At 45.5% G+C, this 24,846-nt stretch overlaps 1 protein-coding gene across 1 annotated transcript in view; it reads right to left on the bottom strand.

Annotated features, from left to right (window-relative positions):
• LOC138248710 (E3 ubiquitin-protein ligase TTC3-like) overlaps positions 1-24,846 on the bottom strand; it is a 1,210,547-nt gene that overhangs the window by 1,048,160 nt on the left and 137,541 nt on the right. The window contains exon 6 of the mRNA XM_069202542.1: positions 18,782-18,835. Coding sequence (XP_069058643.1) covers positions 18,782-18,835 — 54 coding nt within the window. The remainder of the gene's footprint in view (positions 1-18,781; positions 18,836-24,846) is intronic.

Genomic DNA, 24,846 nt, shown 5'->3' with positions numbered 1-24,846 from the left:
ATGGCGATCCCACGTCTGCATCATTGACTGAAACAGACGCTTAGCAAGCTAATAGCATAATCCACTGGGGCTCCAGTCTTTGTATTGCGTTGATTATCATGCCCTGTTACGGAGTTAGCCGGCGATGGGCGGTTGCAGTGGACTAGGCCTGCTCCCACATTCATGGAATCAAAACGCTTGATGGACGATGGGTACCAGTTACAGACTTATAACATGGAATGTTAGGGAACTAAATTCATATGTTAAAAGGCATAGGGAGCAAACATATTTACACCACCATGAAGTGCACATAGCACTAATACAGGAAACACATTTGACGGACACAGAGGTCATCAAACTACAGAGGAAACGGAGGATTCAGATGAATTCCGCCACTTATTCCAGTTATGCCCGCGGGGTCCTTATTTGGATTGAGCCACAGGTGCCTTTTTTGTTTCGAGGTTACCAGGCAGACAGTAATGGGCGATATATACTGGTGCATGGACTCCTGTACTCAGACAAACCCAATAAGATAGTCTGCTGCCCTTGCAATGGTTACTGGGCTTCAGACAGGTGCAAAGGGTCATGGACCTAATTAAAATGGTATGAGGGTGGCTGCCTGACGACAGAGGACTTATACTGCCGGTGGGACATTCCTTGCATTCCATTAAGCATGTGATTTTTTGCCGCCTACCTTCCGGATCAGCACTTACAATATGCTAAGAACTCACATAGTCAAGGGAATGGGACTATCCTTTCCAGAAGAACCAGAGGAGTCACACACCTTGTGGACTCTTCTGGACCCAGGGTCACTTGAGGTTTGACATCCCGGATATATAAAGCCCTCAAAGCAGACAGCAGAGTAGATGTGATGGTGGTGCGACACAGATGGGAATCGTTGATTGAGCCCCCACTCAGCGATGCGGAGTGGAAGAGGGCCTTTGCGCAAGTAAAGAAGGTGGTTAGTAATGCACATTTTAAGTTAACCCAATTTCATTACTTACACTGCATCTACCTCACCAGAGACGGCACAGGATTTAAACTGCCCACGCACCAGGTTGCAGGCTTACACTGGCATCTTTCAATCATATGACCTGGAGCTGCCCAAAGTTGAGTGAGCTCTGGGCCACGATCATTGACAATCTGAAGGAAATAACAGCAATGTGACCCATCTCCCGAACACTGCTTATTAGGAATACTCTCCCTCCCCTGCCGAGCCAGACACAGAAGCGCAGGGCGACAAGTTGGAGGCCTTGGAGGCTAAGAGCTCCCAAGCGTCCACACAGACCTCTGGGGCATCAGGTCGGGATATGGCGGGCTCTCAGAAAGGAAAGAGGAGCCAGCTGACCAGGTGGAAAGTTAGAGGACAGACAGTGTGGTGGCACTCCTCTTCATCCCCCTACCTGGCCCCTTCCTTCAGCACACATGGCATAGACGTAAGATAAAACCAGACATGAACGATAGACAGCATCGCCTAATAAGCAGCACGAGATTTGTCCCCCCCTTGCATTACCATGCCAAAACACAACTATAGAGATAATGCCCCTGATGATGTTCGCACTTCTAGACCACGACCTGACAGAGATATCTAGATGAGCTGTAGTTACAGTTGATGAAGTTATGCTATATACTGTTGAATTTTTAATAATAATTTTACTTACCACAAACGATTGGTCGTTATCAAGATAGCCATGACAGAGGATGTTGTACTACAAGGCAGCCCTTGCTATGAAACTTATTCCTACAATGCCATGGTACTGTGACTCAAAGGGATCCACGTGGGTAGGATTTGCTACGGCAGAATGTGAACAGGCCCTCTAATAGATGCTAGGTAATTTATGTAAGCTGTGACTTTCACTTGTGTAATGATTTGATGAGATGTTGCACTGTATTGCAAGTTTTGTGGAAATGCAAATAAGTTTAAACATTGTTTTTTTTTCAAAAAAGCACTAACAATTAAAGAAAACAACAAGACACCAAAAAAATCTGCCACCAATTCATAAAAACAGTATGTATTTTATGTGTTTTACACACCACAACGAGAAACATCCTCTAGAGAATTCGAGAGATATAGAATTTACAAGGTACACTCAACCGCGAACAAGCATCAGCAAATTCAACAGATTTGACACTTAAAAAACGCTTTCACAAAGAAGATTGGCTAGTTGGAATGGGGCCACTTAGAGTCACTTTGGGTGACCAACTACAGTAGAGAACCAGTCAGGAGAACCAGCAAGGTCCTCCGAGACCGGTAGTTCAGTAGGTGAGGCAGTCCTCAGTCAGTTCCAGACACTGTTATCCGGTGCAGGGCTTTACTATGGAAGTGGTCCTGATGCACGGGATGAAGGAAGCTGAAGATGCTCAAAGAATGCTGTGGATGCTATGCGGTCAACGGGGGTCTTGTTGCAACCACTACCCAGTCCACAAGGAGGGTGAGGTGGTCCTGGATCACAAAGTCTTCTCAGTGCTGACAGAATCCCAGTCGTCACTGGACTGCAGGTCGCGCCCAGTATTGTGATCAGCAGACTCAAGTGCAACTTTGTGCATAAGGTCTCGGTCCCTGGTGCACGGCAGTGGTTGTCGACAGTTTGAAGCCTGTGGGTTACCAACTTGCCTAAGCAGGATTCTCAGTTGTTGTGTCCCTGCGCTGTGAACAGGAGGCCAGCTCACTGGCCATTGTAGTCTCGGGAGTTCGGCTGAGCTCTGGAGACAGCTTCTTCTTGAGCAGGACACAGCAGCCACATTCCATACAGGTGCAGCTGATGCCAGCGTAGTCTTTCTTTGCTGGTTCTACTGTGAAGCAAGGCGGTCCTTCTTCCAGTCTAGTCAAGATCTGAGTTAAAGGAGCCTCAGGGCACAATGCAGCTGGGATACCAGGTTCCCTCCCACCTGATTGTAGGAGGCTGCCCTGGCTTATAGTGGGTACGTTGTGGTACTTACACCAGCAAAACACTGAAGACTGATTCCTGGACCTGAGGACCTGTAAAGGAAGAGGACCAAGTCCAAGAGTCACGAAAGTGTCCGGGGGGGGGCAGGAGCCCACTAAACCCCAGATGAAAGTGCAAAAGAGCTGCCTCCGGGTGGAAGAAGCCGAAGATTCTGCAACAACGAAAAGGGCTAGGAACTTCTCCTTTGGATGGAAGATCTCCGTGCTGGAGGTTGCAGAAGTGTTTCCAGGCAGAAATACCGCAAAAAAACCTTGCTAGCTGCAAGAGTCGCAGTTGAGGATTTTGGGTGCTGCTGGGGACCAGGAAGGACCAGGATATCACCCCTTGGAGGAGGAGACAGAGGGGGCGCTCAGCAACTCAGAGCCCCCGCAGAAGCAGGCAGCACCCGCAGAAGTACCGGAACAGGTACTTAGAAGATCTGAGGAGAGCGGTCGACTCAGAGTCACAAAGGAGGGTCCCACAACGTCGGATTTCAACTCAGCGAGTTGGGGAATGCAGGACGGAGTGCCGGGGACCCAGGCTAGGCTGTGCACAAAGGAATTCTTGGAAAAGTGCACAGAGGCCCAAGCAGCTGTAGATCACGAAGTACAGAGGATTACTGTCTGGCATGGGGAGGCAAGGACTTACCTCCACCAAATTTGGACAGAAGGGCCACTGGACTGTGGGAGACTTGGACCCAGCTCCTGTGTTCCAGGGACCATGCTCGTCAGGATGAGAGGGGACCCAGAGGACCGGTGATGCAAATGTTTGGTGCCTGCGTTGGAAGGGGGAAGATTCCGTCGACCCATGGGAGATTTCTTCTTGGCTTCCAGTGCAGGATGAAGGCAGACAGCCCTCAGAGCATGCACCACCAGGAAACAGTCGAGAAAGCCGGCAGGATGAGGCGCTACAATGTTGCTTGCAGTCATCTTGCTACTTTGTTGCGGTTTTGCAGGCGCCCTGGAGCAGTCAGCGGTCGATCCTTGGCAGAAGTTGAAGAGGGAAGTGCAGAGGAACTCTGGTGAGCTCTTGCATTCGTTACCTGAGGAATAGCCCAGGGGAGAGACCCTAAATAGCCAAAAAAGGAGGTTTGGCTACTAAAAAAGGAGGCTTGGCTACTGAAAGAGGTAAGCACCTATCAGGAGGGGTCTCTGACGTCACCTGCTGGCACTGGCCACTCAGAGCTGTCCATTGTGCCCCAACACCTCTGAATCCAAGATGGCAGAGGTCTGGGACACACTGGAGGAGCTCTGGGCACCTCCCCTGGGAGGTGCAGGTCAGGGGAGTGGTCACTCCCCTTTCCTTTGTCCAGTTTTGCACCAGAGCAGGGCTGGGGGATCCCTGAACCGGTGTAGACTGGCTTATGCAGAGATGGGCACCATCGGTGCCCATCAAAGCATTTCCAGAGGCTGGGGGAGGCTACTCCTCCCCAGCCCTTCACACCTATTTCCAAAGGAAGAGGGTTAACACCCTCTCTCAGAGGAAATCCTTTGTTCTGCCTTGCTGGGACTGGGCTGCCCAGACCCCCAGGGGGGCAGAAACCTGTCTGAGGGTTTGGCAGCAGCAGCAGCTGCTGTGGAGACCCCAGGAAAGGCAGTTTGGCAGTACCCAGGTTCTGTGCTAGAGACCCGGGGATGCATGGAATTGTCACTCCAATACCAGAATGGTATTGGAGTGACAATTCCATGATCCTAGACATGTTACATGGCCATGTTCGGAGTTACCATTGTGACGCTACATATAGGTAGTGACCTAAATGTAGTGCATGCGTGTAATGGTGTCCTCGCACTCACAAAGTCCGGGGAATTTGACCTGAACAATGTGGGGGCACCTTGGCTAGTGGCAGGGTGCCCACACACTAAGTAACTTGGCACCTAACCTTCACCAAGTGAGGGTTAGACATATAGGTGACTTATAAATTACTTATGTGCAGTGAAAAATGGCTGTGAAATAACGTGGACGTTATTTCACTCAGGCTGCAGTGGCAGTCCTGTTTAAGAATTGTCTGAGCTCCCTATGGGTGTCAAAAGAAATGCTGCAGCCCATGGGGATCTCCTGGAACCCCAATACCCTGGGTACCTAGGTACCATATACTATGGAATTATAAGGGTGTTCCAGTGTGCCAATCAGAATTTGTAAGATTAGTCACTAGCCTGAAGTGACAATTTTAAAGCAAAGAGAGAGCATAAACACTGAGGTTCTGGTTAGCAGAGCCTCAGTGATACAGTTAGGCACCACACAGGGAACACATATAGGCCACAAACCTATGAGCACTGGGGTCCTGGCTAGCAGGATCCCAGTGACACATATCAAACACACTGACAACATAGGATTTTCACTATGAGCACTGGGCCCTGGCTAGCAGGATCCCAGTGAGACAGTAAAAACACCCTGAAATACACTCACAAACAGGTCAAAAGTGGGGGTAACAAGGCTAGAAAGAGGCTACCTTCCTACAATGATGACCACTTCCTACGAAGTATGGCATCTGATCATCTCAGGATGCAACATTCTACCAACTCAAAATATCCACTGCAAGTCCCTAGTAAATGATACCCCTGGTACCTAGGGCACTAAGGAAGGTCATCCCTGAGGTCTGCAGAACCAGTTGTACCACTCCCAGGGCACCTTCACCAAATCCAGACCGGGCTGCCATCACAGACTGTGCGTTGGTGCAAGCTAAATTGAAAAAAGCATGACCTGCCATACACCTTTGTGTGCCAGGTCCCCTATAACTGCATGTGTCAGGTGTAAGTCACCCCTAAAGCAGGGTGCATCAGGGCACATGTGAGGGCATATAGGCACGAGCACAAATGCCCCTGATGATGATTGAGACATAGTAAGTGAACAGGGAAGCCATTTTAACTGCATGTGGTGGACACTGGTCATTATTAGTTCCCCAGCTACATGATGGCTTCTCTGAACCCTGGGATATTTGGTATCAAACATCTCAGAATAATAAACCCTCACTGAATCCAGTTAGATGCTCCCTGTGTGCATTTATTAATACATCTCTAAGAGGTGCCTCGTAAAAACCTACCAGTACTAGTGTGCTAAGTGATTGGTCCTGACCAGTTCAGCCACCACAGATGCTTTTCTGGTGCCCAAATGTGAGAGACAGCGCTATTGAGGGCCTGAGACAAAAGTCTGCACTGGGCAGGGGTGTTTTCACCTCACCCAGGCAAGATGGACATTCCAGGGTGGGGAGCTTCAAAGGCCTAGCTGCCTTTGTAATGACCCAGGTCTCTCCAGATGGTGGAGATGACCTAACCCCTTGTCCAGACCCCAATTTTGGCAGTAGCACAGGCGGAAAAATTTGTTAAATTAGGAGTGCCCACTTTGTGCCAGTCCCACCCCTAAGGTGGACAAGCTTAAGTGGACACTACCTTTTAAATTCCTCCATCTTGTTTGGAAGGAATCAGGCCACTAGGGTTAGGGTTATGGCCAATTTCCAGCAGAAGAGGCCACAGAAAGGGTGTAGTCACTCTAAAGGTGGGCAACCCATTGGTTACGGCCTGGAACTACCTGTAAAGTCCCTAAATTAAGTATTTAGGTGGCACCCTTAAACCCTTGAACTCAGATCCTGATGACCTAAGACGACGAGGACAAAAAAAGAGTTGCACCCACAGAAGAAGAAAAGAAGAAGCAGCTGTCCATGCCAGACTGCCTGCTGACCTCAAAGTCCTCTTCCCAAGAAGCCAACTTGTCCTGCTTTCAATAAAGACTCAAGTCTCCTGTGAGCAGCGGTTAAAACCAGCAGTTAAAACTGTCCTTCTAGCCTGCAAATGTTGGGCTGGGACCCTTGTTCTACGTGTCCCACTCAGGGTGGCACAACCAGTGATCCAGTCCCTGGGTGGTGGTGGGGTGGAGTGGCTCTGCCCTGCCTACCATTTACTAGGGACTTACATGTAGGCAAGCTGAGCCTAGTAAATAAAAGCCAATTTGACATATTAGTTTAAGGCTAAGGGCAAATGCACGGAGGTCTGGTTAGCAGGCCTCAGTGCACTCAGAGGGGCGAAAAACCAGCAACATCAGTCCAAAACAAGCATTTGCAATGCAATGGGTCTCGCATTTGCTTGAGAAAAAGCTATTGGTGTTGTAAGTTCATAACTGTACTTTTCTTGCTACATATATTGGTCAACCCTGCCTCATAATTTGGTCTGTTCCTGCCACATAATTCCAGTGGCCCTGCATATACCCGAAGAACTTCCATTTACCTTCTTCCTCTACCTGCAGCCTAAAAAAATAAAATGCTGCCATTTCGCATTCTAATTTAAATCTGCCATGCTAATTCCAATAGAATACCACTTTCACCACCCCACCATCAGAGTGGCTGGCTGGGTAACAATTCCCAAAACAAGACAATCACGGAAGAGTAACAAACATATCAAGTGTGTTCAAACAGTCATGGTGTAATAAGGATGTTAAGTTTGTCTGAAACATTGTCATAATTGCAGTAAGGAGAGATTAAAAGAACATATCCAATTATCATATAAACCCAATAAAAACCTTTATCAGAAAAAAAACATTTGGCATTAGACTGTAATACTCTTAACACCCAAAGGACACCCCAAGGAAATAGCATGTGCAAGAAACATGGTCATGTTGCCATATAGTTAGGCCCTAGAGAGCATAATCATATGAAAATGACTCAAAGTATTGCAATGTAACCATATATATACATTTTCAGGACTAGCAGGCCTACTGCAATGATATTACAAGCAAGGCCTTTAAAACACAAACTTCTCTCAACTGTAAAACAAAGGTACAAGCCATGAGAGAAGTTGAAAAGACACTGAATGGAGGGAGGGGTTATTATTTTGGAGTCCCCACTAACAGTGGGGGGACCCATGGATCTAGAAAGAAAGAACAGGTTGTGGTGAAAGTTTTGGTGGTGGTGGTCCCATTGCCCTATGAGTACCACAGGCTGAGTTAACAGCAAAAATGTATTGTGAAAGAATGCCCTGCAAAGCATTATGGGACGACCGAGTGCAACACATATTGTAGTATTTTGACTAATGCTCAGAACAGCCCCTAGAGAACCCGCTACAAATATAATTTGTAAGAAACACGGTCATGTAACCATATAATGAGCCCCTAGAGGGCATAACCACATGAAAATAGAATGGCCCAAAGTAATGTAGGGCAAACAAATATTTAGTCCCTACCAGGCATAGCGCCTTACACATTTTCAGGCCTAGAAGGCCTACTGCAATACTAAGGCCCTTGAAACATAAACCACTCCAAGCTATAAAACTAAAGTTTCAGCCATAAAAGAGCTTAAAAAGGGACTGAATTGTGGGAGGGGTTATTATTTTAAGGGTCCCCAATAACCTAGCGTTGGGATTCATAGATGACCTAAACAGAAAGTGGGTCATACTTAACATTTTAGTGGTGGTCCCATTGTGCTAGGACCACCACAGGTTGTGAGCAAAAATGTTTTGAAAAAGAATGCTTGCACTTCATTATGGGGTGACCTTTTCCGAGTGCAGAGAATATTGAAGTATCTGCCCTACCACTGTGCCGGAAGAGTCATGTTGTGGATTTCTGTGATTTTTAGTCAAGTATTTATCAGTTATAAGTGTTTTTGGGAAAGCTATGGAGCGTGACGGGGAGTGCCAAAAGACATGACTGATTAGGTAACAGTGTGAACAGTGTGGCCAGTGCTCCAATACGGCCAACGGAGTTTGCGCTAATGTTGTGTGCTGTGAGCGCTCTGAGAGCCACGGGTGCCATGGAGCACTAAGGGGAGAGAGACAAAAGAAAAATTAGTTCACTCACACTGAAGTATATTGGCAATTGTGCAATTATCCATGTAACAGGATCAGTCTGTAAGGCGGTAACAAAACCGCCCAAAGGCGGACAAACGTAAAGCAATTACTAATGACATCAAGGGATTTTTTAAAGGGAAACACACAAACGAATTAAAGTGATGGGCGTGAGGTGGGCATGGTTAAAAGCCTCCAATGCTTACAACAGGTCAAATTGCCTTCACGTTCGACCTAAAAAGGAAATTGAATAACGCCCTCACATATGTTTATGCCTACATTTTGAGTCAATTTATAAACTTTTAAGAAATGCTGAAGGAATTCCTGGAGCATTATTCAGAAGCCATCACTGTCACAGATTTCTAGGACTAATCCTATTAGCATCGATTTAGGCACACAGAAATGTACAGATGTATAAACGATTTTGCACTTTCCAGCTTTCCCACTGAAAATCCCTTTCTGACCCCCAATTTTGAGAATATCCCCCTTCCAATACCACAATGAAAGCAGATTTAGTCCTGCCTTGACAAGAATAGATGCACCAAAACGATTGGGCTGGGAAACTGCCTGAAGACAGTTGCTGAATAGTCACAAAGTTGCCTAAATATGTTCACAAGGTTTTAGAGGAGGGCCCACCCTAGAACTACAGCACACCTCTCAAAGCAGATTTGCTCCCACATTAATTCCACCATATTGTGAATCAAAACTTGATTTTACCCATGTAGATACTTGTCTTTGGGCACCGTATTTCACACTTAAATGCACAAATATGTCTGGTAAAGAATTAGAGTACCATTTGGCCTCATCATTAAGAAAACAGTATCACATTTACTGAAAACAAAAAGGATGCTTAATTTGGCGTAAATACACCTTCAGTTATTGAGCTCAAATATTTTATATTTACATGTACCTTAATAGGGAGAGAGAGTTTAGGCCACACAATGTGCCAGATAAACTGTACAATATGTGTAATATTGAATAAGTGTTCTGTTATCACTGGTGTTTTAACATTTATTGTCAATGATTTCCTGCCTCATAACAGGGAATAATTCAAGCAAGTGAATCTATGAAAGATCCAACTCTGGAGAAATATATGCGTGAATTAAATTATCCCTCGTTGATATGAACAATCGCATGGCTTCTGTTGAGGTTTTCATCTTTTTTTTTTTTTTTTTTTTTACATTTCATCGCATAAACTCCCAGAATATGATTCTGTGTGGTTGTTTCTACTCTGTAAGCTGCTGACGTAAGAGCCACGGTGGTAGTCTGGACCATTTCCCCGTTACCCTGGGGGATTCAAGGCCTTGCTAGAAACAGAGCCAGGTTTGCCTTTCCAGCTTGTGGTGACCTTGGAAAAAAATAAAGGGCTGCAGAGTCAGTAAAAAGCAGGAGCAAGACTGGAAAAGAACATGCCTATAATTGAACGCCAAGTTCATTGGGTTTGAACTTCTCCAAGATGGTACAAGTTCACTGAATTGTGCCCTGAGGGAAGTTGGGCAACATGCTGAACGTAGTCAAGGCGGCCACATGCTTTATTCGCACGGGCACTCCTGCTGCAGGCAGATACTTACGAATTCCTTCTAGTTTTGTGGAACAATTTATGCCTACTTTTTTTTTTTAAGTTATATTATTGTGTTCTTTCCTTCTGCAGAAATCGTATTTGACCACTACATCTTAAAGGAGAGATCGAAGATTTTCCCCAATGTTCCAGCCAAATCACCCTGATGTGAGCTCACAAGTACTGTGAAATGTGAGCACTAGTGGGACAACTGTACAGAGTAAAAGTTTAAAAACTGTATTTACTGACGCATAGGAGGCACAAGGCCATATCTCCGAGGGTAAAACACATTCATGAGAGGACTGAGAGGAGGATGGGAGAAGAAGTATTATCCTCCTCTCGCAGGGTGTCACTTACTACAATATCTAGATATTGGGAGGAAGAAGTCACAGCAGACAACTGAAAAAAGAAGACACAGAGGTTTGATGTTGCTATTCTTGTACCTCATAAAGACTGTCCCAAGATATTTTTAAAGAATGGAGTTTCAGTTCCCTTGTAAGACTGTGCCACACTATGACAATCACAAACCAAGTCATCTTACGTGCAGGTGATCTTGGGAGGTTAATTAAGACGGATCCAGGACACTAATTTAGCAGACAAGCTTCCTGGTGAAGTTCTCCATGTGGCTGCTGTGGCAAACCTGTTTCTGCAACATGATACCCACTATAGTGGCTCGATGGTCATGATTCCACCCACCGTACTTGTATAACCCAGGAATTCCGGATACCACCCTCCTTACACTGCGCAAGTTCCTGCAGGTGTTGCAAGAAAGAAAGTACACGGGGGAAAATAAAACAGGTCAGAGGCCATTCGGTGTTGAACCTATGATCTCCAATCGAGTGCAAACATCTTTTGCCCCCTACCTGAAAGCGGCATGCAAAACGAGGCCACAGGAGTAAAAACATCTTTTAAGTGCATGGCCTGCTTATTGGGGCAACAGAATCCTATACTATAATTGGTCAAAGGCCCAGATGTCAGAGAGCATTAGCCTCCCCCCTCTCCCCAACACAAACTGTATATGTACTATATGGTGCTATCCCTCGAATGCTCTACAATATACACAATTTCCAACATGCTTCTCGGAAACATCTGTGCTGAACCCACCTGTGTGTTCAGAAGTCCTGCTGTGCACACGCACAACATCCTTGCACATACTAGGTCACGCGCCCCGCAGCTCCCCCCGCCCTTGGGACCACTGCTCAGGTTGTGCACATAGGTGTAGGAAGTGTGGGGGATGCAGGGGATGCACCCCCCCAGATTTTCGAGTGTGGAGGACACGGGGGACGAAGGTGGGGGGACAAGGGGACAAAATAATTTCCCCTTTCACTTTTATGATTCGCAGGGCCATTAGCGTGCAAAAGTGCTACTTAGAATGGCCCTGCTTGCCGATTGCTGTCTGCATTCTGCCATCTTCAGCCCTCCCCCCCACCCCCCACCTGCCGCCTTGAAGATGAACTCTGCAGGCCATATGAGGAAGATCAAAAGAGGGAACAGAGTCACATACAGCCGGACTCTCGCAGACTCTGTGAAATATAGTATTTGCAGGGCACAAGTCGGGCGCCAAGATGTTGGGCCCCAGTAAAATATGGTGAATTTGTCCTGATGTAGCGGGACATTTTCTGTAGCGTATGCACACACTTTCAGAAGCACTTTCATTCCCTCTGGGCAACATGGGAGTGGGCTTTCTAATTTTAAATTTCTGACAGAGGGTATGTTCTTCCTTTTCTCCCTCCTATCTTTATTTGCTTGGTGCATGAAGATGCAAGGTTAATCAACATGTTTTTTTCAGATTTGGTCTAAATACTTTGTGAATGTAAATAACAATAAAACATACTTTCAAAATGTGACAACATGCGTTCCTTTCTACCTATTTCACGTCCAAACTATATGATTGTGTACATTTATCAGAGCCTGCATTTCGCAAACAACGGGCGATTTGTAGAGGGTCAGTTGAAAAGTCCCCAAGGCTGTCGCTGCCCCCCCTAGAAATGTATTGTCTCCTAAGCCCCTGGTTGTGCAGATCTCTCGCGTGAAGGTTTTCCATAGCTCTCAGGACCATTCATTTCACAACTTTTTGCTGGCAGGGAATCAGGAGAAGGCCTCCGAGTACTTCTTATTTGCTACAGAAGCCGCACAAGCTGGTGGGAAGTGCGATCACTGTATCCTGCCTGAAATTAGCAATTCAGATGAAGTTGACAATGCCCACGTGTAATCGTGTCACTATGCAGACCTGGCACATTGGACAGATGAAGACTGGGTGGAAACGAAGGCAAGTAAAGTGACAGAAGGCAAACTGGGTACACGCAGTGCACCAGAGCAGATACAGTCTGGGATATGCAGGGAGAACTGGAGACTTCACACAATAGTGATCTTAAACGCCGATAGAGCTGTGGCAGGCAGCAAACGGCAGGCCACACACAACTGACTCCCCCGCAGCCCTGCCGACCTAACAAAGGCTGCCCTTTTATGGAATCTCACAATCTTCTTTTATATGTACTAGGCTCGGTTTAGTTGAGTGGGCTTGTGTCACCGATCCACTTGACACCGTTTACATATCTTTATTATCTTCGCTTGTTACTCAGATGTTTTTGAACAGTGGCGGCTGGTGAAGTTTGTGAGTGGTGGGGCTGGGCTTCGTCCTAGGGGTGGGGGAGAGAGGGCAGTGTGGCACAGCATTTTTTGGGGAGCTTAGTCGCCGTTTCCTGTGCAAATCTAATTTAACAAAAATGGGATAAAAAGCTGCATTTTCAAGTTCCATTTTTTAAAATAAAAGGAATACGTTTCATAAGCCTGGCTTGTTAGGCAAGCCTGATTTCCTTCTTTATTGATGTGTGCAGCTGTCAAGAGGTTTTAGGGTTCGTTTCTCCCTCACACATTGCTGACTGATTTTAAATGAGTATCTTTCCAGCCTGCTCAAAGTTCGAGTATACCATGTTTTTCTTCCTGTCAATCACAACCTCAAGTTTGAAAGTTCTTTTATATAAAGATAGTGCTGCAGGCTTGATGCATTGTTTATTTGTATATGGATCTCAACACAAAGCCATGCGAGATGAACTATAATTCCAGTTAATTTGATAGTGAAAATAATAAACCAATCATTTGCAAATGCTATTGTGTGTAGCAGAAGTAGCCTTTGTAAGTTTGAGCACAACGCCAGCAAGGGTTGATTCACAGACATTACATGCCCCTAGCAGTTGTCACCTAATTAACTGAATACAGCAGAAAACACAATGCTGTAGTATCACCTACATTTCTGCCTGGACCTAAACTTGACAAAAATGTATCCAGGTGGCTGGCATAGATGCCAGGAAGATTCAACCAATCTACTTCTTTGTCCTCCAGCAATCTCTACAAACAAAACTACAAATCCCAGAATGCAACTTTGCTGTTGACTAAAAAAAGTGCAAATAGCTGTAGGTGTCTCACAATCCTTTCTGAAATGTGTCTTATTACTGTAGAAAAGTGTCACAAAACCATTTGAATGTCACACGCAAACGGCAAATGCACTCAAAACATGGACATGTCACAAGCAGTATGGGAGCTTGGCAGCTCTGATGACATACAGTTACAAAACCACACACCACACCTCCCACCTACGACACAATGAAGGCCCTGTAACCAAGTGTGTGCCTGCACTGACACAGAGGGCTATATACCCAGCAGAGGCGCTGCCAGGCACACCGGGCACCCACACAGTGTATTTGTTTGACAGATCTGTCTACACTGAAACTCGGCCCTTTATTCCCATTGCACTGTACATAATATTCAGACCCAGGATAACAATGACCTCCCCTCGCCTTAAACAACAACACATGCACTTAACGAACACAAACAAGCAATTAGCCAACATCCTTTGTTGTTTGCTTTGGTGCTTTTTTCATTTGCCACGGCGTGTCTGGTTGAAATCCTCCATGACGTGTGTTTGAGTCTGCACTGGTGTTTCTGTTTTCATTTACTTTCAAAATGATCTGGCGTTGGCGCGTCTAGTCCACAGAGGTGGCTTATGATTATGAATGCGGAGGTTCACGTTAGGGGGGATGCGGGCATACGTGCATATGTATATTAAAAAAACATGTAATACATGGACTAGGTGAATCATGACAGACTGCAGCACAACTAGGCTCTCTGTGCCCCAACTTAATCTATATACCCCGGCCTGGCATGTGGAAACAAAATAGTGGATGAACATCAGTGGGGCCATTTTAAACATATAGGCGCGAGCAAGCAGGGATCGACACCCTGTAACAGCCACGTGTGTGAGTGCATAGGGTTCCTCAGCCTCGTGTGAAATCATGCATGATATGCATGCATACTCCTGCCATTGCTTTGTTTGAATTGCAGTGATTTCTAATTGGATTTGCCATATATAGAACGCCTGCTGCTCACGGGGAGTTTGAAAGATTATTATAGGCAGTGACACATGATCATTTTGCAATTGGACATAAACAATGTAGGGTGTAGTGGGTGAAAGTTAGATGCATGCATGTTGAAACTCAGAGGCAATTTTTCACAATAATTGCACCGCACATTTCGCTGGAAACACAGGCCTACAGAGTTTGTCCTTTGGGGCATACAAAAAGACATTTAATTTACATTCCACCAAATGCAACTTCAAACTCACTTTTTTAAGCAAACATAATAAAGTGAGATTACGCTCATATAAAACCCAATTTACTCGTTAACAGCATGTGTACTTATTAGCACCGATAATTGCAACTCTGAACTTGTTAAAGCACAAGAAGAAATGTTTTAAAATAGTACCAAGTTTCGACAGAAAATGCACAGTCCTTTTGAAGAATTACAACTACGCAAGTGAGCCTAGGCCCGGCAGCTATTAATTTATTTTTTATGACCCTTACCTGGTGAACTGCCGAATGCTGGCCTGACTCCTTTACATATGTCAATTCGGCACTGCAGTAAATCATAGATCTATCGGAACCTACACACGGCATGCACTGTTACTAAAATGGCTCAAGCGTGGGAGCACTGGCAGTCTCAGACACCACTCAAGTCGAGTGTGCGCAGACTCGATTTTATGGCTTCCCGTTCGCCACACCCTTTCCCAACTTGTCACAGGGTGGTCCCACCCACACCCTGTAACAAGTTAGGAAAGGGTGGAGTGACAATACCCTCCACTCTCTGATTGATGTGGAGTGTAAGCCCTACAGGGCTTGCATTAAAAACGCCCAGGGCTAACTTCACCTCAACGTCATCAGTGGGTGGAGACTGGGCCTCGATGCTAGGTCTTTGCCGAGCTGATGACATCACAGCCCTCAGGGCTGTGAGACTGTCAGCCTGGCAAATACTTAGACTTTGGGTCCGCTGGGAGAGCAGGTAAAGTAATGTGTCAGTCACGTGTCTGCACTGTTTTTAAGAACAGGAACTACAACAATGGTGTCGGCGAGTGGGGCAGACAGTGCAGTGCTCCCCGTTCTTTAAAGTTATAAGAGGGTTTTGTTTTAAATTAAAAACATATAATATTGGAATGATTGCTTTCTTTTAACTTTGACTATACAGGGGGCGGAGCCACGACGCCCGTGCACAGAAACCGCCACTGTTTTTGAAATGCATGAGGTTAAGTCATCATGTTCAAATGTGAATAGGATGACTGAGGAAAGAGGTAATACATCTTTTGTGGTTTACAAAGAACTTTATTTTCATGAAGGAAACAGACGATAGCATTTTTGCTCACTATGAAATCCGAGTTCCTAAACTTCAACTGAAGGAAATCAAAACAACTCTACAATATGGCTGCACATGCATGCTTCAAGGCACTGCAGCTAGTGCAGCAGAACAAGCTATGATGTTACCACCGTAGAAGAACATCACATCTAACCTTCGGAGTTGGTAGGCTCATTCCTATGTCGTTTCTTTAAGAAAAAAAAAATATACACACAACACAATCATCAGGCATTCTGTTCTTGGAATAGTTTTTCAACTTCACTTCGACTTCTCAAAATGTTTTAGGCTCCAACAGGGTCGTCTGCAAGGGGGTCGCCTGGAAGCAGCCATGCAGTTTGCCAGGTCAGCTGAAAGAGGCCTTAGCCTGCGCTCCTCTGGCAGAAGTGTGTCTGCCATATTATGAGATCCCTGCGTGCCTCGTGGGACTATACAGTGTTAGCCATGTTTGTTTGGCTTTGGATGCTTTTTGTTTTTCTTATATAAATTCTTTCTGTGCAGTTTGTTTTTGTTACATTAACACCTGGTGCAAGAGTGTATTAAAGTAAAACAAAACCCATTAATGCTATAATAATCTAACTACAAAAATCAACCCCTAATCTCCACTTTTGAATCTCTTAAAAATCGCTGCGAGTCACGCTATGGTAAATTATATATTATTGACAGAGTGTGCCTCCCTCCGAAGGAACGGACTCAGTAACAGTGTGAACAATGTGACCAGTGCTTCAATACCACAGATTGAGTTCGCGCTGAGCTGCGCTGTAAGTGCCATGGCTGCCGTGCAGCAGTAAGGGGAGAGACAAAATAATAAATAAAAATAGTTCATCTACGCTGAAGTATATCGGCGATCGTGTAATAATCCATATAAAAGGGGCAGTCTGCAAGCCGTGACAAAAACAGCCTCAATGAGGGACAAATGTAAAGCATTTACCAATGACATCAAGTGATTTTTGAAAGGCAAGTCCACGAACGAGTGAAAGTGATGGGCGTGGTTAAAAGCCAACAACACTTACAACTGGACAAAGCACTTGCTCGCTTGACCTAAAAATGTGGGGGTGACCATACAAAATGAGACTTTCTTACAACAAAGCACTGAAAATTCAAATTCTGATGATATATGTGTACATATTTTGATCTTTTTCCAATCAATTTTGATTTAATAGATAATTTAGAAGAATGCATGAACTATTAAAGTATTAAGCATTTCGCAATATGAATGTACTGGATTTCTTTTTTCATAATTTATGAACCTTTGCCATTTGGTTTTATAGTGTATGAATTTATTGGTGTTCTTCTGATAAAATGGCAAATAAATTCTGTTTGAAGGATGTAAAACAAATGCATTTTGAAACTGTGCCTGGCTGATGAACTACCATTTCTATCTACGTGTCTATGGAGTACTTAGTGACTTTTGTGTTTTTAGTACATACGTTTCATATTTAAACATTTAAAAAAAATCCATGTTACTTTTAACCAGTTTTAAATTAGCTACATTACTTCCAAATCTGCACTGCTTATTAAACCGATGACTAGTACAGCACAATACTACTTGCAGGGTGGACAGCCTAAATAGTCAAAACACCAGCAAAGTAATTGACTGACTTGTTAGATCTGGCGCTAGCACAAGATATTCAGTTTTCCCAAAATAAAATTGTAAAAAATAAATACAAATACATATGAAGGGCATTCAGTGAGCCCTCTTATTTTACTGATCTGTTGCAGTGTCACTCACATTTTACGCAGCATACAGCATGGGATAGCTGGCCAGGCTACTTCAGCCACTGGCTGCCTTCTGTGTGAATCACAATATTCTGTAAAGCACAACGCAGTCATCCACAGAGAAAAAAGTGGCCACAAGTGAGAGGGCTTGAAGCATTGCTACTGGGGCACCTACATGCCTTTATATGCTCATTTTTTATTTCACTTTGCATGAAGACATTCTAAAATTGTGTGTGTGTGTGTGTATATATAAACTTTGCACTTGTATAGCGCACTACTCACCCGTTAGGGTCTCAAGGCACTGTACGCATATGCTGTGGAACCCCTCTTGGCTTTTCCCTGTGAGGCACCCACTCCTGGACAGCCCCAGGGTGAAGCCAGGCATCCAAGCGATGTGAGGGCCGTTGTGGAGATTAAGCAAGCTATTGCCCAGAGTTACAGAGTGGGACACATTAATTAGATTAGGCACCGAAGCGAGAATTATCTGGTCCAAGGGAATTGAGCCCAAGACCTGCCGGGGTGGGGGGGGGGGGGGGGAGGGGTAGTGGACTCTTGCACACATGGTTGTCCATCTTTGAATATTTTTTATTGTAGTTTAGAAAAAACTTTCAAAGACGGCATATCATGCTTATGCGCCCATCAACACACGCAGGTGGCCATTTTTAATTTTTCTGTAAATCACAACAAAAAAACATTCAATGATGACCACCAATGCATATGCATACTTTGAAACACAAAGTGGCCACTCCATGTTCTGTTTTACTTTACAAAACAAATTCAAAGATGGCTAGCTGTAAGTATGCTCGCCCATCGCCCAGGCAGCCATCTTCGAATATTTCTATTTAAAGTATAACAAAATCATTCCCAGGCAGCTGTGGGTGTTTGCACATGAGTGAGCACACAAAGGTGGCTTTCTCGGAATGGCTTTATTAAAGTAGAACAAAAAAGTTCATAGATAACGGTCCATGTTTAGGCATGCAAGTCACCCCACCACACCTTCTAAATGTTCTTTAATTCTTTACCATCCTCCCCCCCACCTCCCTGAAAAGGGAAATGAAACAAGCATTGGCAAAGCCAAGAGTTCAGCAGGCAAATCAAGTCATATCTGTTTTGCCAATACTTGTTAAACATTTACTTGAAGACATACTTACATCTGTTATTTTATTCTCCATTGACACAAAGCCTCGGATAAAACAAGGAATGTCCTAAAAGAAAACAGAAGAAAAAACCTTTGACTAGAGGTTTAGAAGAAAACATGAAAGCAGCACAAACGTTTGAGACTTTAAATCCTAAAAAGCCTTGTGTCAACCTGTCTACAAAACCATCAGTGTGTACAGTTTATACCAAAGAGTGAAAGAAAAACCCTCTGGTTCCATAACAAAGAACCTTAAAAAACATGTTACTCACCTTTGGTAAAATTCTTTCTGGTCGATAATATAACAGCAGATTCTTCATCTTTTTAATATTTCCCAGACACCAGACTGGATCTGAAAACTTTTTAAGCTGTACTCTGCCAACTTCACCCAATGCTACTATTGACAACTTCACCCTATATGAAATCCTAGCATGCAGACCACCAGGACCTCGAACCAACTTCACAGACTTCATTGCACCAGTCGTCATGGACTCCAGCACCTTCATGCTCTTTGTAGTGGTATGGTCTTTCACCAGGAAGACCACACCGCCCCAGTTCCACAGCCCTCCTGGAAATCACAGAAACTTCAGCCTCATTAGGTGCATAACCGAACCCACTCATGCTGTCAAACAGATCTTGGATCTAATCTTTTCCTCCTTCAATAACGTCACTGTTGACACCACCCAAACTCACCGCCACCCGAACTGCCCAACAGAGCTGGAAAAAACATCCCACAGAAAGACTGAGCTGCAGACCTCTCCGTGAACCAGCCTTAACACACCAGCAGTCTGCCTTGAAGCATCAAGAACTTCAACAGTTGGATCAGAGCATTTACTGACATAATTGCTCCCATCAAGAGAACCTCTAGATCTTGACTGCAAGACAGCTGGTACACAGAAGAACTCGGAGTGACAGAATGTCACTACAAGCAACTGGATTTTAAATGGAGAAAGAGTTAAGTCATCACAGACAAGGACACTTACAAATGTATTCTGATACGCTATCACCAACAGACTGGAAGGCCAAGTCCACAGCAGATCACATTGACCCTGTCACTAACACCAGCAAATAACCTCTAAGCAGCATAAAAGATTTCACACAACTTCTGCAACAAACTCAATTCTTCTGCAACAAGATTACCTCCATTTAACAAACCACTGACTCCCAATCGAACCAAGTCACCCTCAATACCTTGCTCTATCCTACTTCCTTCTTGGCCTAAGAATGGACCCTGACCTCGTAGCCAGTCACCACCACAATTTAGACTGTAGTTACCCTGAACTATGCCAACTCCTAAACTCACCCCCTGTCCCCACCACATCTTCACAAAAGTATTAGTGCCCTTCAGGGAAACTCTTGTACCAATCTTTAATGACTCCAACACCTCATTCACCTTCCTAGGTACCTGGAAACATGCCATTCATTCCCCAGCTAAAGAACCATCTGCAGACCCTTCCACTCTTTCCAAATACAAACCAATCTCTCTGCTACCTTATTGTGAGAAAACAGGGCTGATTGCAGAGGCCCCATAACTTTTTGCCCCCATTTTCCACTTTTTGCTGGTGTTTGCCTGACTTTAAAGGTGCCCTGGGTACTGCTAACCAGTCCCAGGGCCTGTGCTCTGTGTAAAATGGATATGCAAATTAGGCTAATTATAATTGGCTAAGTTAACCTACCTATAAGTCCCTAGTATATGGTAGGGCATGTAGGTTTAGGGACCACAGCATAGGTGGTGCACACCTAGGTGCACTGCTGAGGTGCCCAGTGTCATTTTAAAAGCAAGCCTGCCTTGCTGGCTGCTTTTAAATTAAAGTTATATGCAAATTCGACTTTGGAATTAAAGGTACTTCCAAAGTCTTAAACTACCTTATTTTTACATATAGATCACCCCTAAGGTGTGCCCTCATGTGCCCCTAGGGCTGGGTGCCATGTAACTATAAGCAGGGACTTTATAAAAATAGATTTAGAAGTCCTGGTGAGGTAAAAACAGCCAAATTTGTTTTTCCCTCATTGAAGTAAATGGCCTTCATAGGCTAGAATGGGCAGACTTTATTTTAAATTTTAAAGTCTCCTTAAATGTTACATACCAAGAATTTGGTATCAAATTGATTGTTGTAATAAATCCCACAACTTCCAGTTGTGGGATTTAATATAACTAGTTCAGGTAAAAAGTTTAGACTTTACCTAAAAAGTTGCCAATTTCAGCTCTGCATTGTTTTTGCTGCTGTGCTCTGATTGGCCAGCCTGGAGCAGCTTCTGCCAGGCTGCCTTGATGAGGTATGAAGTGGCCTGACTTCACACAAAGGAATGTGCTTGGGGGAGAGAATCTCCCCTCAGCAGATGGTGAGGCAGGAAGGGGGAGGGCTGCCAAACTGGTCTTCAAAGGCAGAGAAGGACATTTGGAGCACCCAGCAACACCCCCACATCCTGCAACCCCAGACAATTAGGTGCCCCCTTGATTAGATTAGGAGAGGGCAGGAGAGGGGTGTGTTTATGATTTTTAGCCACACCAGTGGGTGGGCTCAGCCAGATGTAACCTCCAAAAATCAGATTCAGCCATGTTGGATTTTTGGAGACTGTTGCCTTTTGGGATGGATTTTTGCCACACTTCCCAGGAAGTGGTCATCACAGGGGGACGACCCTGTACCTGATTGGAGGACCAGGATCCCCCTGCTTTTCACCCAGGAGCAAGGATAAAACTGGCAGACCTGCACCCACGCCTCAGATCCCCTCCAGAAATCAACAAGAAAGGAACTAAAGAAGAAGAAGTACTGCCCTGCTGGACCCCTGGCCTGCACCTGGACCCTGCACTCAGAAGGACTGCACCAGCTGCACACTTGGGCTTCACCACAAGAAGGACTTTGCCTGGCTTCAACTGGTTCAAGGAGGGACTCCCTGTTTGCTACAGGTGAAAAATTGCTAAACTAGAGTCCCCTGCACCAACTCCTGAAGAAAGCGACCAGCTGACCACTGTCCAGTGGCCAAAAAGGAGTTTGCGCCAGGTGCATTCTGGGAGTTGAAGTCCGCACCCCCCAAGGACCATCACAGAACTTCTGGACCCTTGGGGTGAGCTGTGGACCCCAAAAGAACCTTAAAAGAACATCTGGGTGAAGCCCCAGAAGTTTGGAAAAGATTTGAGAATTTTTGGAAAAAAGCTCCAGAGAGGGACCGACCCGCCGTGGAAATTCTAGCCGGCTTGCCTCAACCACGACCCGGCCTGACTTCGTGGTTCGTCCCGGTAAAGAAAAACATCCAAAAAAGAGACGAAGTCCGAACGTAAAACGTTGACCGGGACCTCCCAGCCATCGTATCCGAGAAGGGCTCCATGGACGTCGGATCAAGATCCAGGTTTACCCTGGTCGAAGGATTTTCATCTAAAAAAAACGACTAAGTCCGAAGGTAAAAGTCCCCACCGAGGAAACTCACATCGCGTATCCGGACAAGGGCTCCAGGAGGTCGGATTCAACTGGCAGGTTCGTCCCGGTGAAGAAAAACTTCAAAATAAAGACTAAGTCAGAAGGTAACTTTTTAACCGAGGCCTCCCGCGACCTGTAGCCGAGCAGGGCTCCATCGCGGTCGGCCTGAAAGTTTGACTTTGCCCCGGTCGAGGTGCAACCAGATGACCCGATTGGCGCTTTTTGTTTCTAAGCGCTAGAAAAGTAATAATTCTTTAAAAATTCATATCTCCGGTTCCCCTGAACCGATTTTAATCGTTTTTGTGTCATTTTAAAGATAAAAATATAAACTATTTTTATAAAATGGTTTTGGATTTTTAAACTGTTTCCTGTGTTTTATTTAATTACTGTTTTGTGATATTTGAATGCTTTACACTTTGTCTCCTAAGTTAAGCCTTGACGCTCGTTGCCAAGCTACCAAGGGTTAAGCTGGGATTAATTTACTGAGACCTAACTGTACCTAGGTGGAGGTTAGTGGCTTGTTGCTAGGTGTAGGTACCTACCTGCCCTACCAATAACCCATTTTCCAACATAATTGGAAGCAGCGACGGGATCCTGTACTTGTGTTCAATATCACGTTACAGTTTTAGGTAAAACAAATTAAAAATCCTTTAATTTGTCCTAGTGCAAAAATTGTTTTTAATTTTTAATTTGGATTAATTTCAATTATTGAATTTTTGTAATTTTTCTAAATTCTTGTTTCCAATTTTTGCAAAAAGTTTTTGTTGACACAAAACTAGGGAACCATGGAGCTTGATCTGGCTAGCCTACCCACACTGACAGTAGTCCAGCTTAGGGGGTTGTGTATTGAAAGAGGGTTGCCTGCAACCACTGATCTCAGGAAGCAAATCCTGATCACATCCCTGACAGCATGGGCTGAGGCCCAAGAGGTAGAGACAGAAGAAGCTCCAGAGGAGGGAGAACGAAGGGAGGATGCAAGCTCTAACCACTCAGGGGAGGGAAGGCATCTGAGCCCAAGTGAGGATGAGGAAGAACGGTCCTCAGTAAATACAGTCACTAGGGGCAGATCCAAAGCTAGTGGTGGGAAGGGGGTCCTTTCAGGAGGAGAGAACCCATCCATCAGAGAAAGAGAGCTGGAGGCCCAGCTAGCATACATAGCTTTGGAAGCAGAGAAGCTGGCCCTAGAAAAGAAAAAGTGGGCATACAAAGAGAAAAGAGATGGAAGCAGCGATAAAGAAGCTGAGGTGTCCATGGGTGGGGGAGTTTGCCCCAGATTACCCAAATGGGTGGTTCCTGCCTATGTAGAGGGGGATGACATAGATAAGTGGCTGGGGGCCTTTGAGAGGGCACTCCAAATGAGAAGGGTTAGGCCTCAATACTGGGGTTCCCTTTTGTGGGAGTTGGTCCCCAACTCAGGGAGGGATAGGCTTCTGACCTTAAGGGGGGAGGAGGCAGATTCATACCCTAGTATGAAGAGGTGCTTAGCCAAGAAGTTTGGTCTGACCCCAGAGCAACATAGAATGAAGTTCAGGGACACCCAGAAGGTCAGTACCCAGTCTTGGGTTGACTTTGTGGACATTTCACTAAAGGCACTAGAGGGCTGGATTATTGGTAACAAAGTAGATACTTATGAGGGGTTATACAATCTGATCATGAGAGAGCACATCTTGACCAATTGTACCCAAGAAAGGTTACGCCAGCATCTAGTGGACTCTAAGCAGACCAACCCTAGAGAGCTAGGGGAGGCAGCTGATGAGTGGTTGAGAACCAGGGTGGTTGTCAAGTCCCAGGGGGGAGACTCCAAGAAGGGGGGGACAGGTCCCCAAAAACCTAAGGAGGGAGGTGGTAAGCCCACCACAGAGACTCCCTCTGTACCCCAGAACCCTAAGAAGGAGGAGAGTAAATCCCACTCCCACTCTGACAAGCAGAGACAGGGAGACCCAGGGTTAAAAAAACTCTTGGACAGTAGGGCTTGCTTTGACTGTCAGCAGACAGGTCACTTCAGAGGAGATGCAGCCTGTCCAAGGAAGGTGGTTAGCACTGGGCTGTCCAGTGTAGCCATAGAGGAGGATTCCTCAGATGATGAAGTCCTCCTAGCATTGTGCTGGGAGACAGGACCAGATGGTAAGCTGGTGATCCCTGAGGGTGGGAGTAGGCACTTCCACCACATTCAAGTGAATGGGATCCCTACCACTGGCCTGAGGGACACCTGTGCCAGTCACACTATAGTGAGTGACCGGTTAGTGACGCCAGACATGTACGTCCCAGGAAAGACAAAGAAAGTCAGGATAGCCACAGGGGAGGTCACCTCCAAACCTGTAGCCATAGTGCCCCTAGAGAGGGAGGGTATCCTTGACTGGATTAGGGTGGTAGTCAGTGCTGACCTCCCCCTAGATTGTATCCTGGGCAATGACCTCCCAGAGGTGAGTCTGGTCACAGATGGGGTGGTCGCCCAGGGCGCCCCCCCAACCCAAAGTCCTGGGGAGTCAGTCCCTACAGTTAGGAGACAGGGGTCCCCAAGAAAAGGAAAGAAGAAAAGGAAGGGTAGGCCACTCTTAAAGAGAGTTCCAGGGAGCCAAGGGCCTTCTGCCCCAGTAGGGGGGGAGCCCAGAGTTGGCACTGGTGAGGCCTCACCTGACCCCAAGGAAGTCCTGAGTAGTCAGGC

The sequence above is a fragment of the Pleurodeles waltl genome, chromosome 8 (genome assembly GCF_031143425.1).
Source record: "Pleurodeles waltl isolate 20211129_DDA chromosome 8, aPleWal1.hap1.20221129, whole genome shotgun sequence".
In the NCBI taxonomy this organism is placed as follows: Eukaryota; Metazoa; Chordata; class Amphibia; order Caudata; family Salamandridae; genus Pleurodeles; species Pleurodeles waltl.
This window is presented reverse-complemented; position numbering and strand designations above follow the sequence as displayed.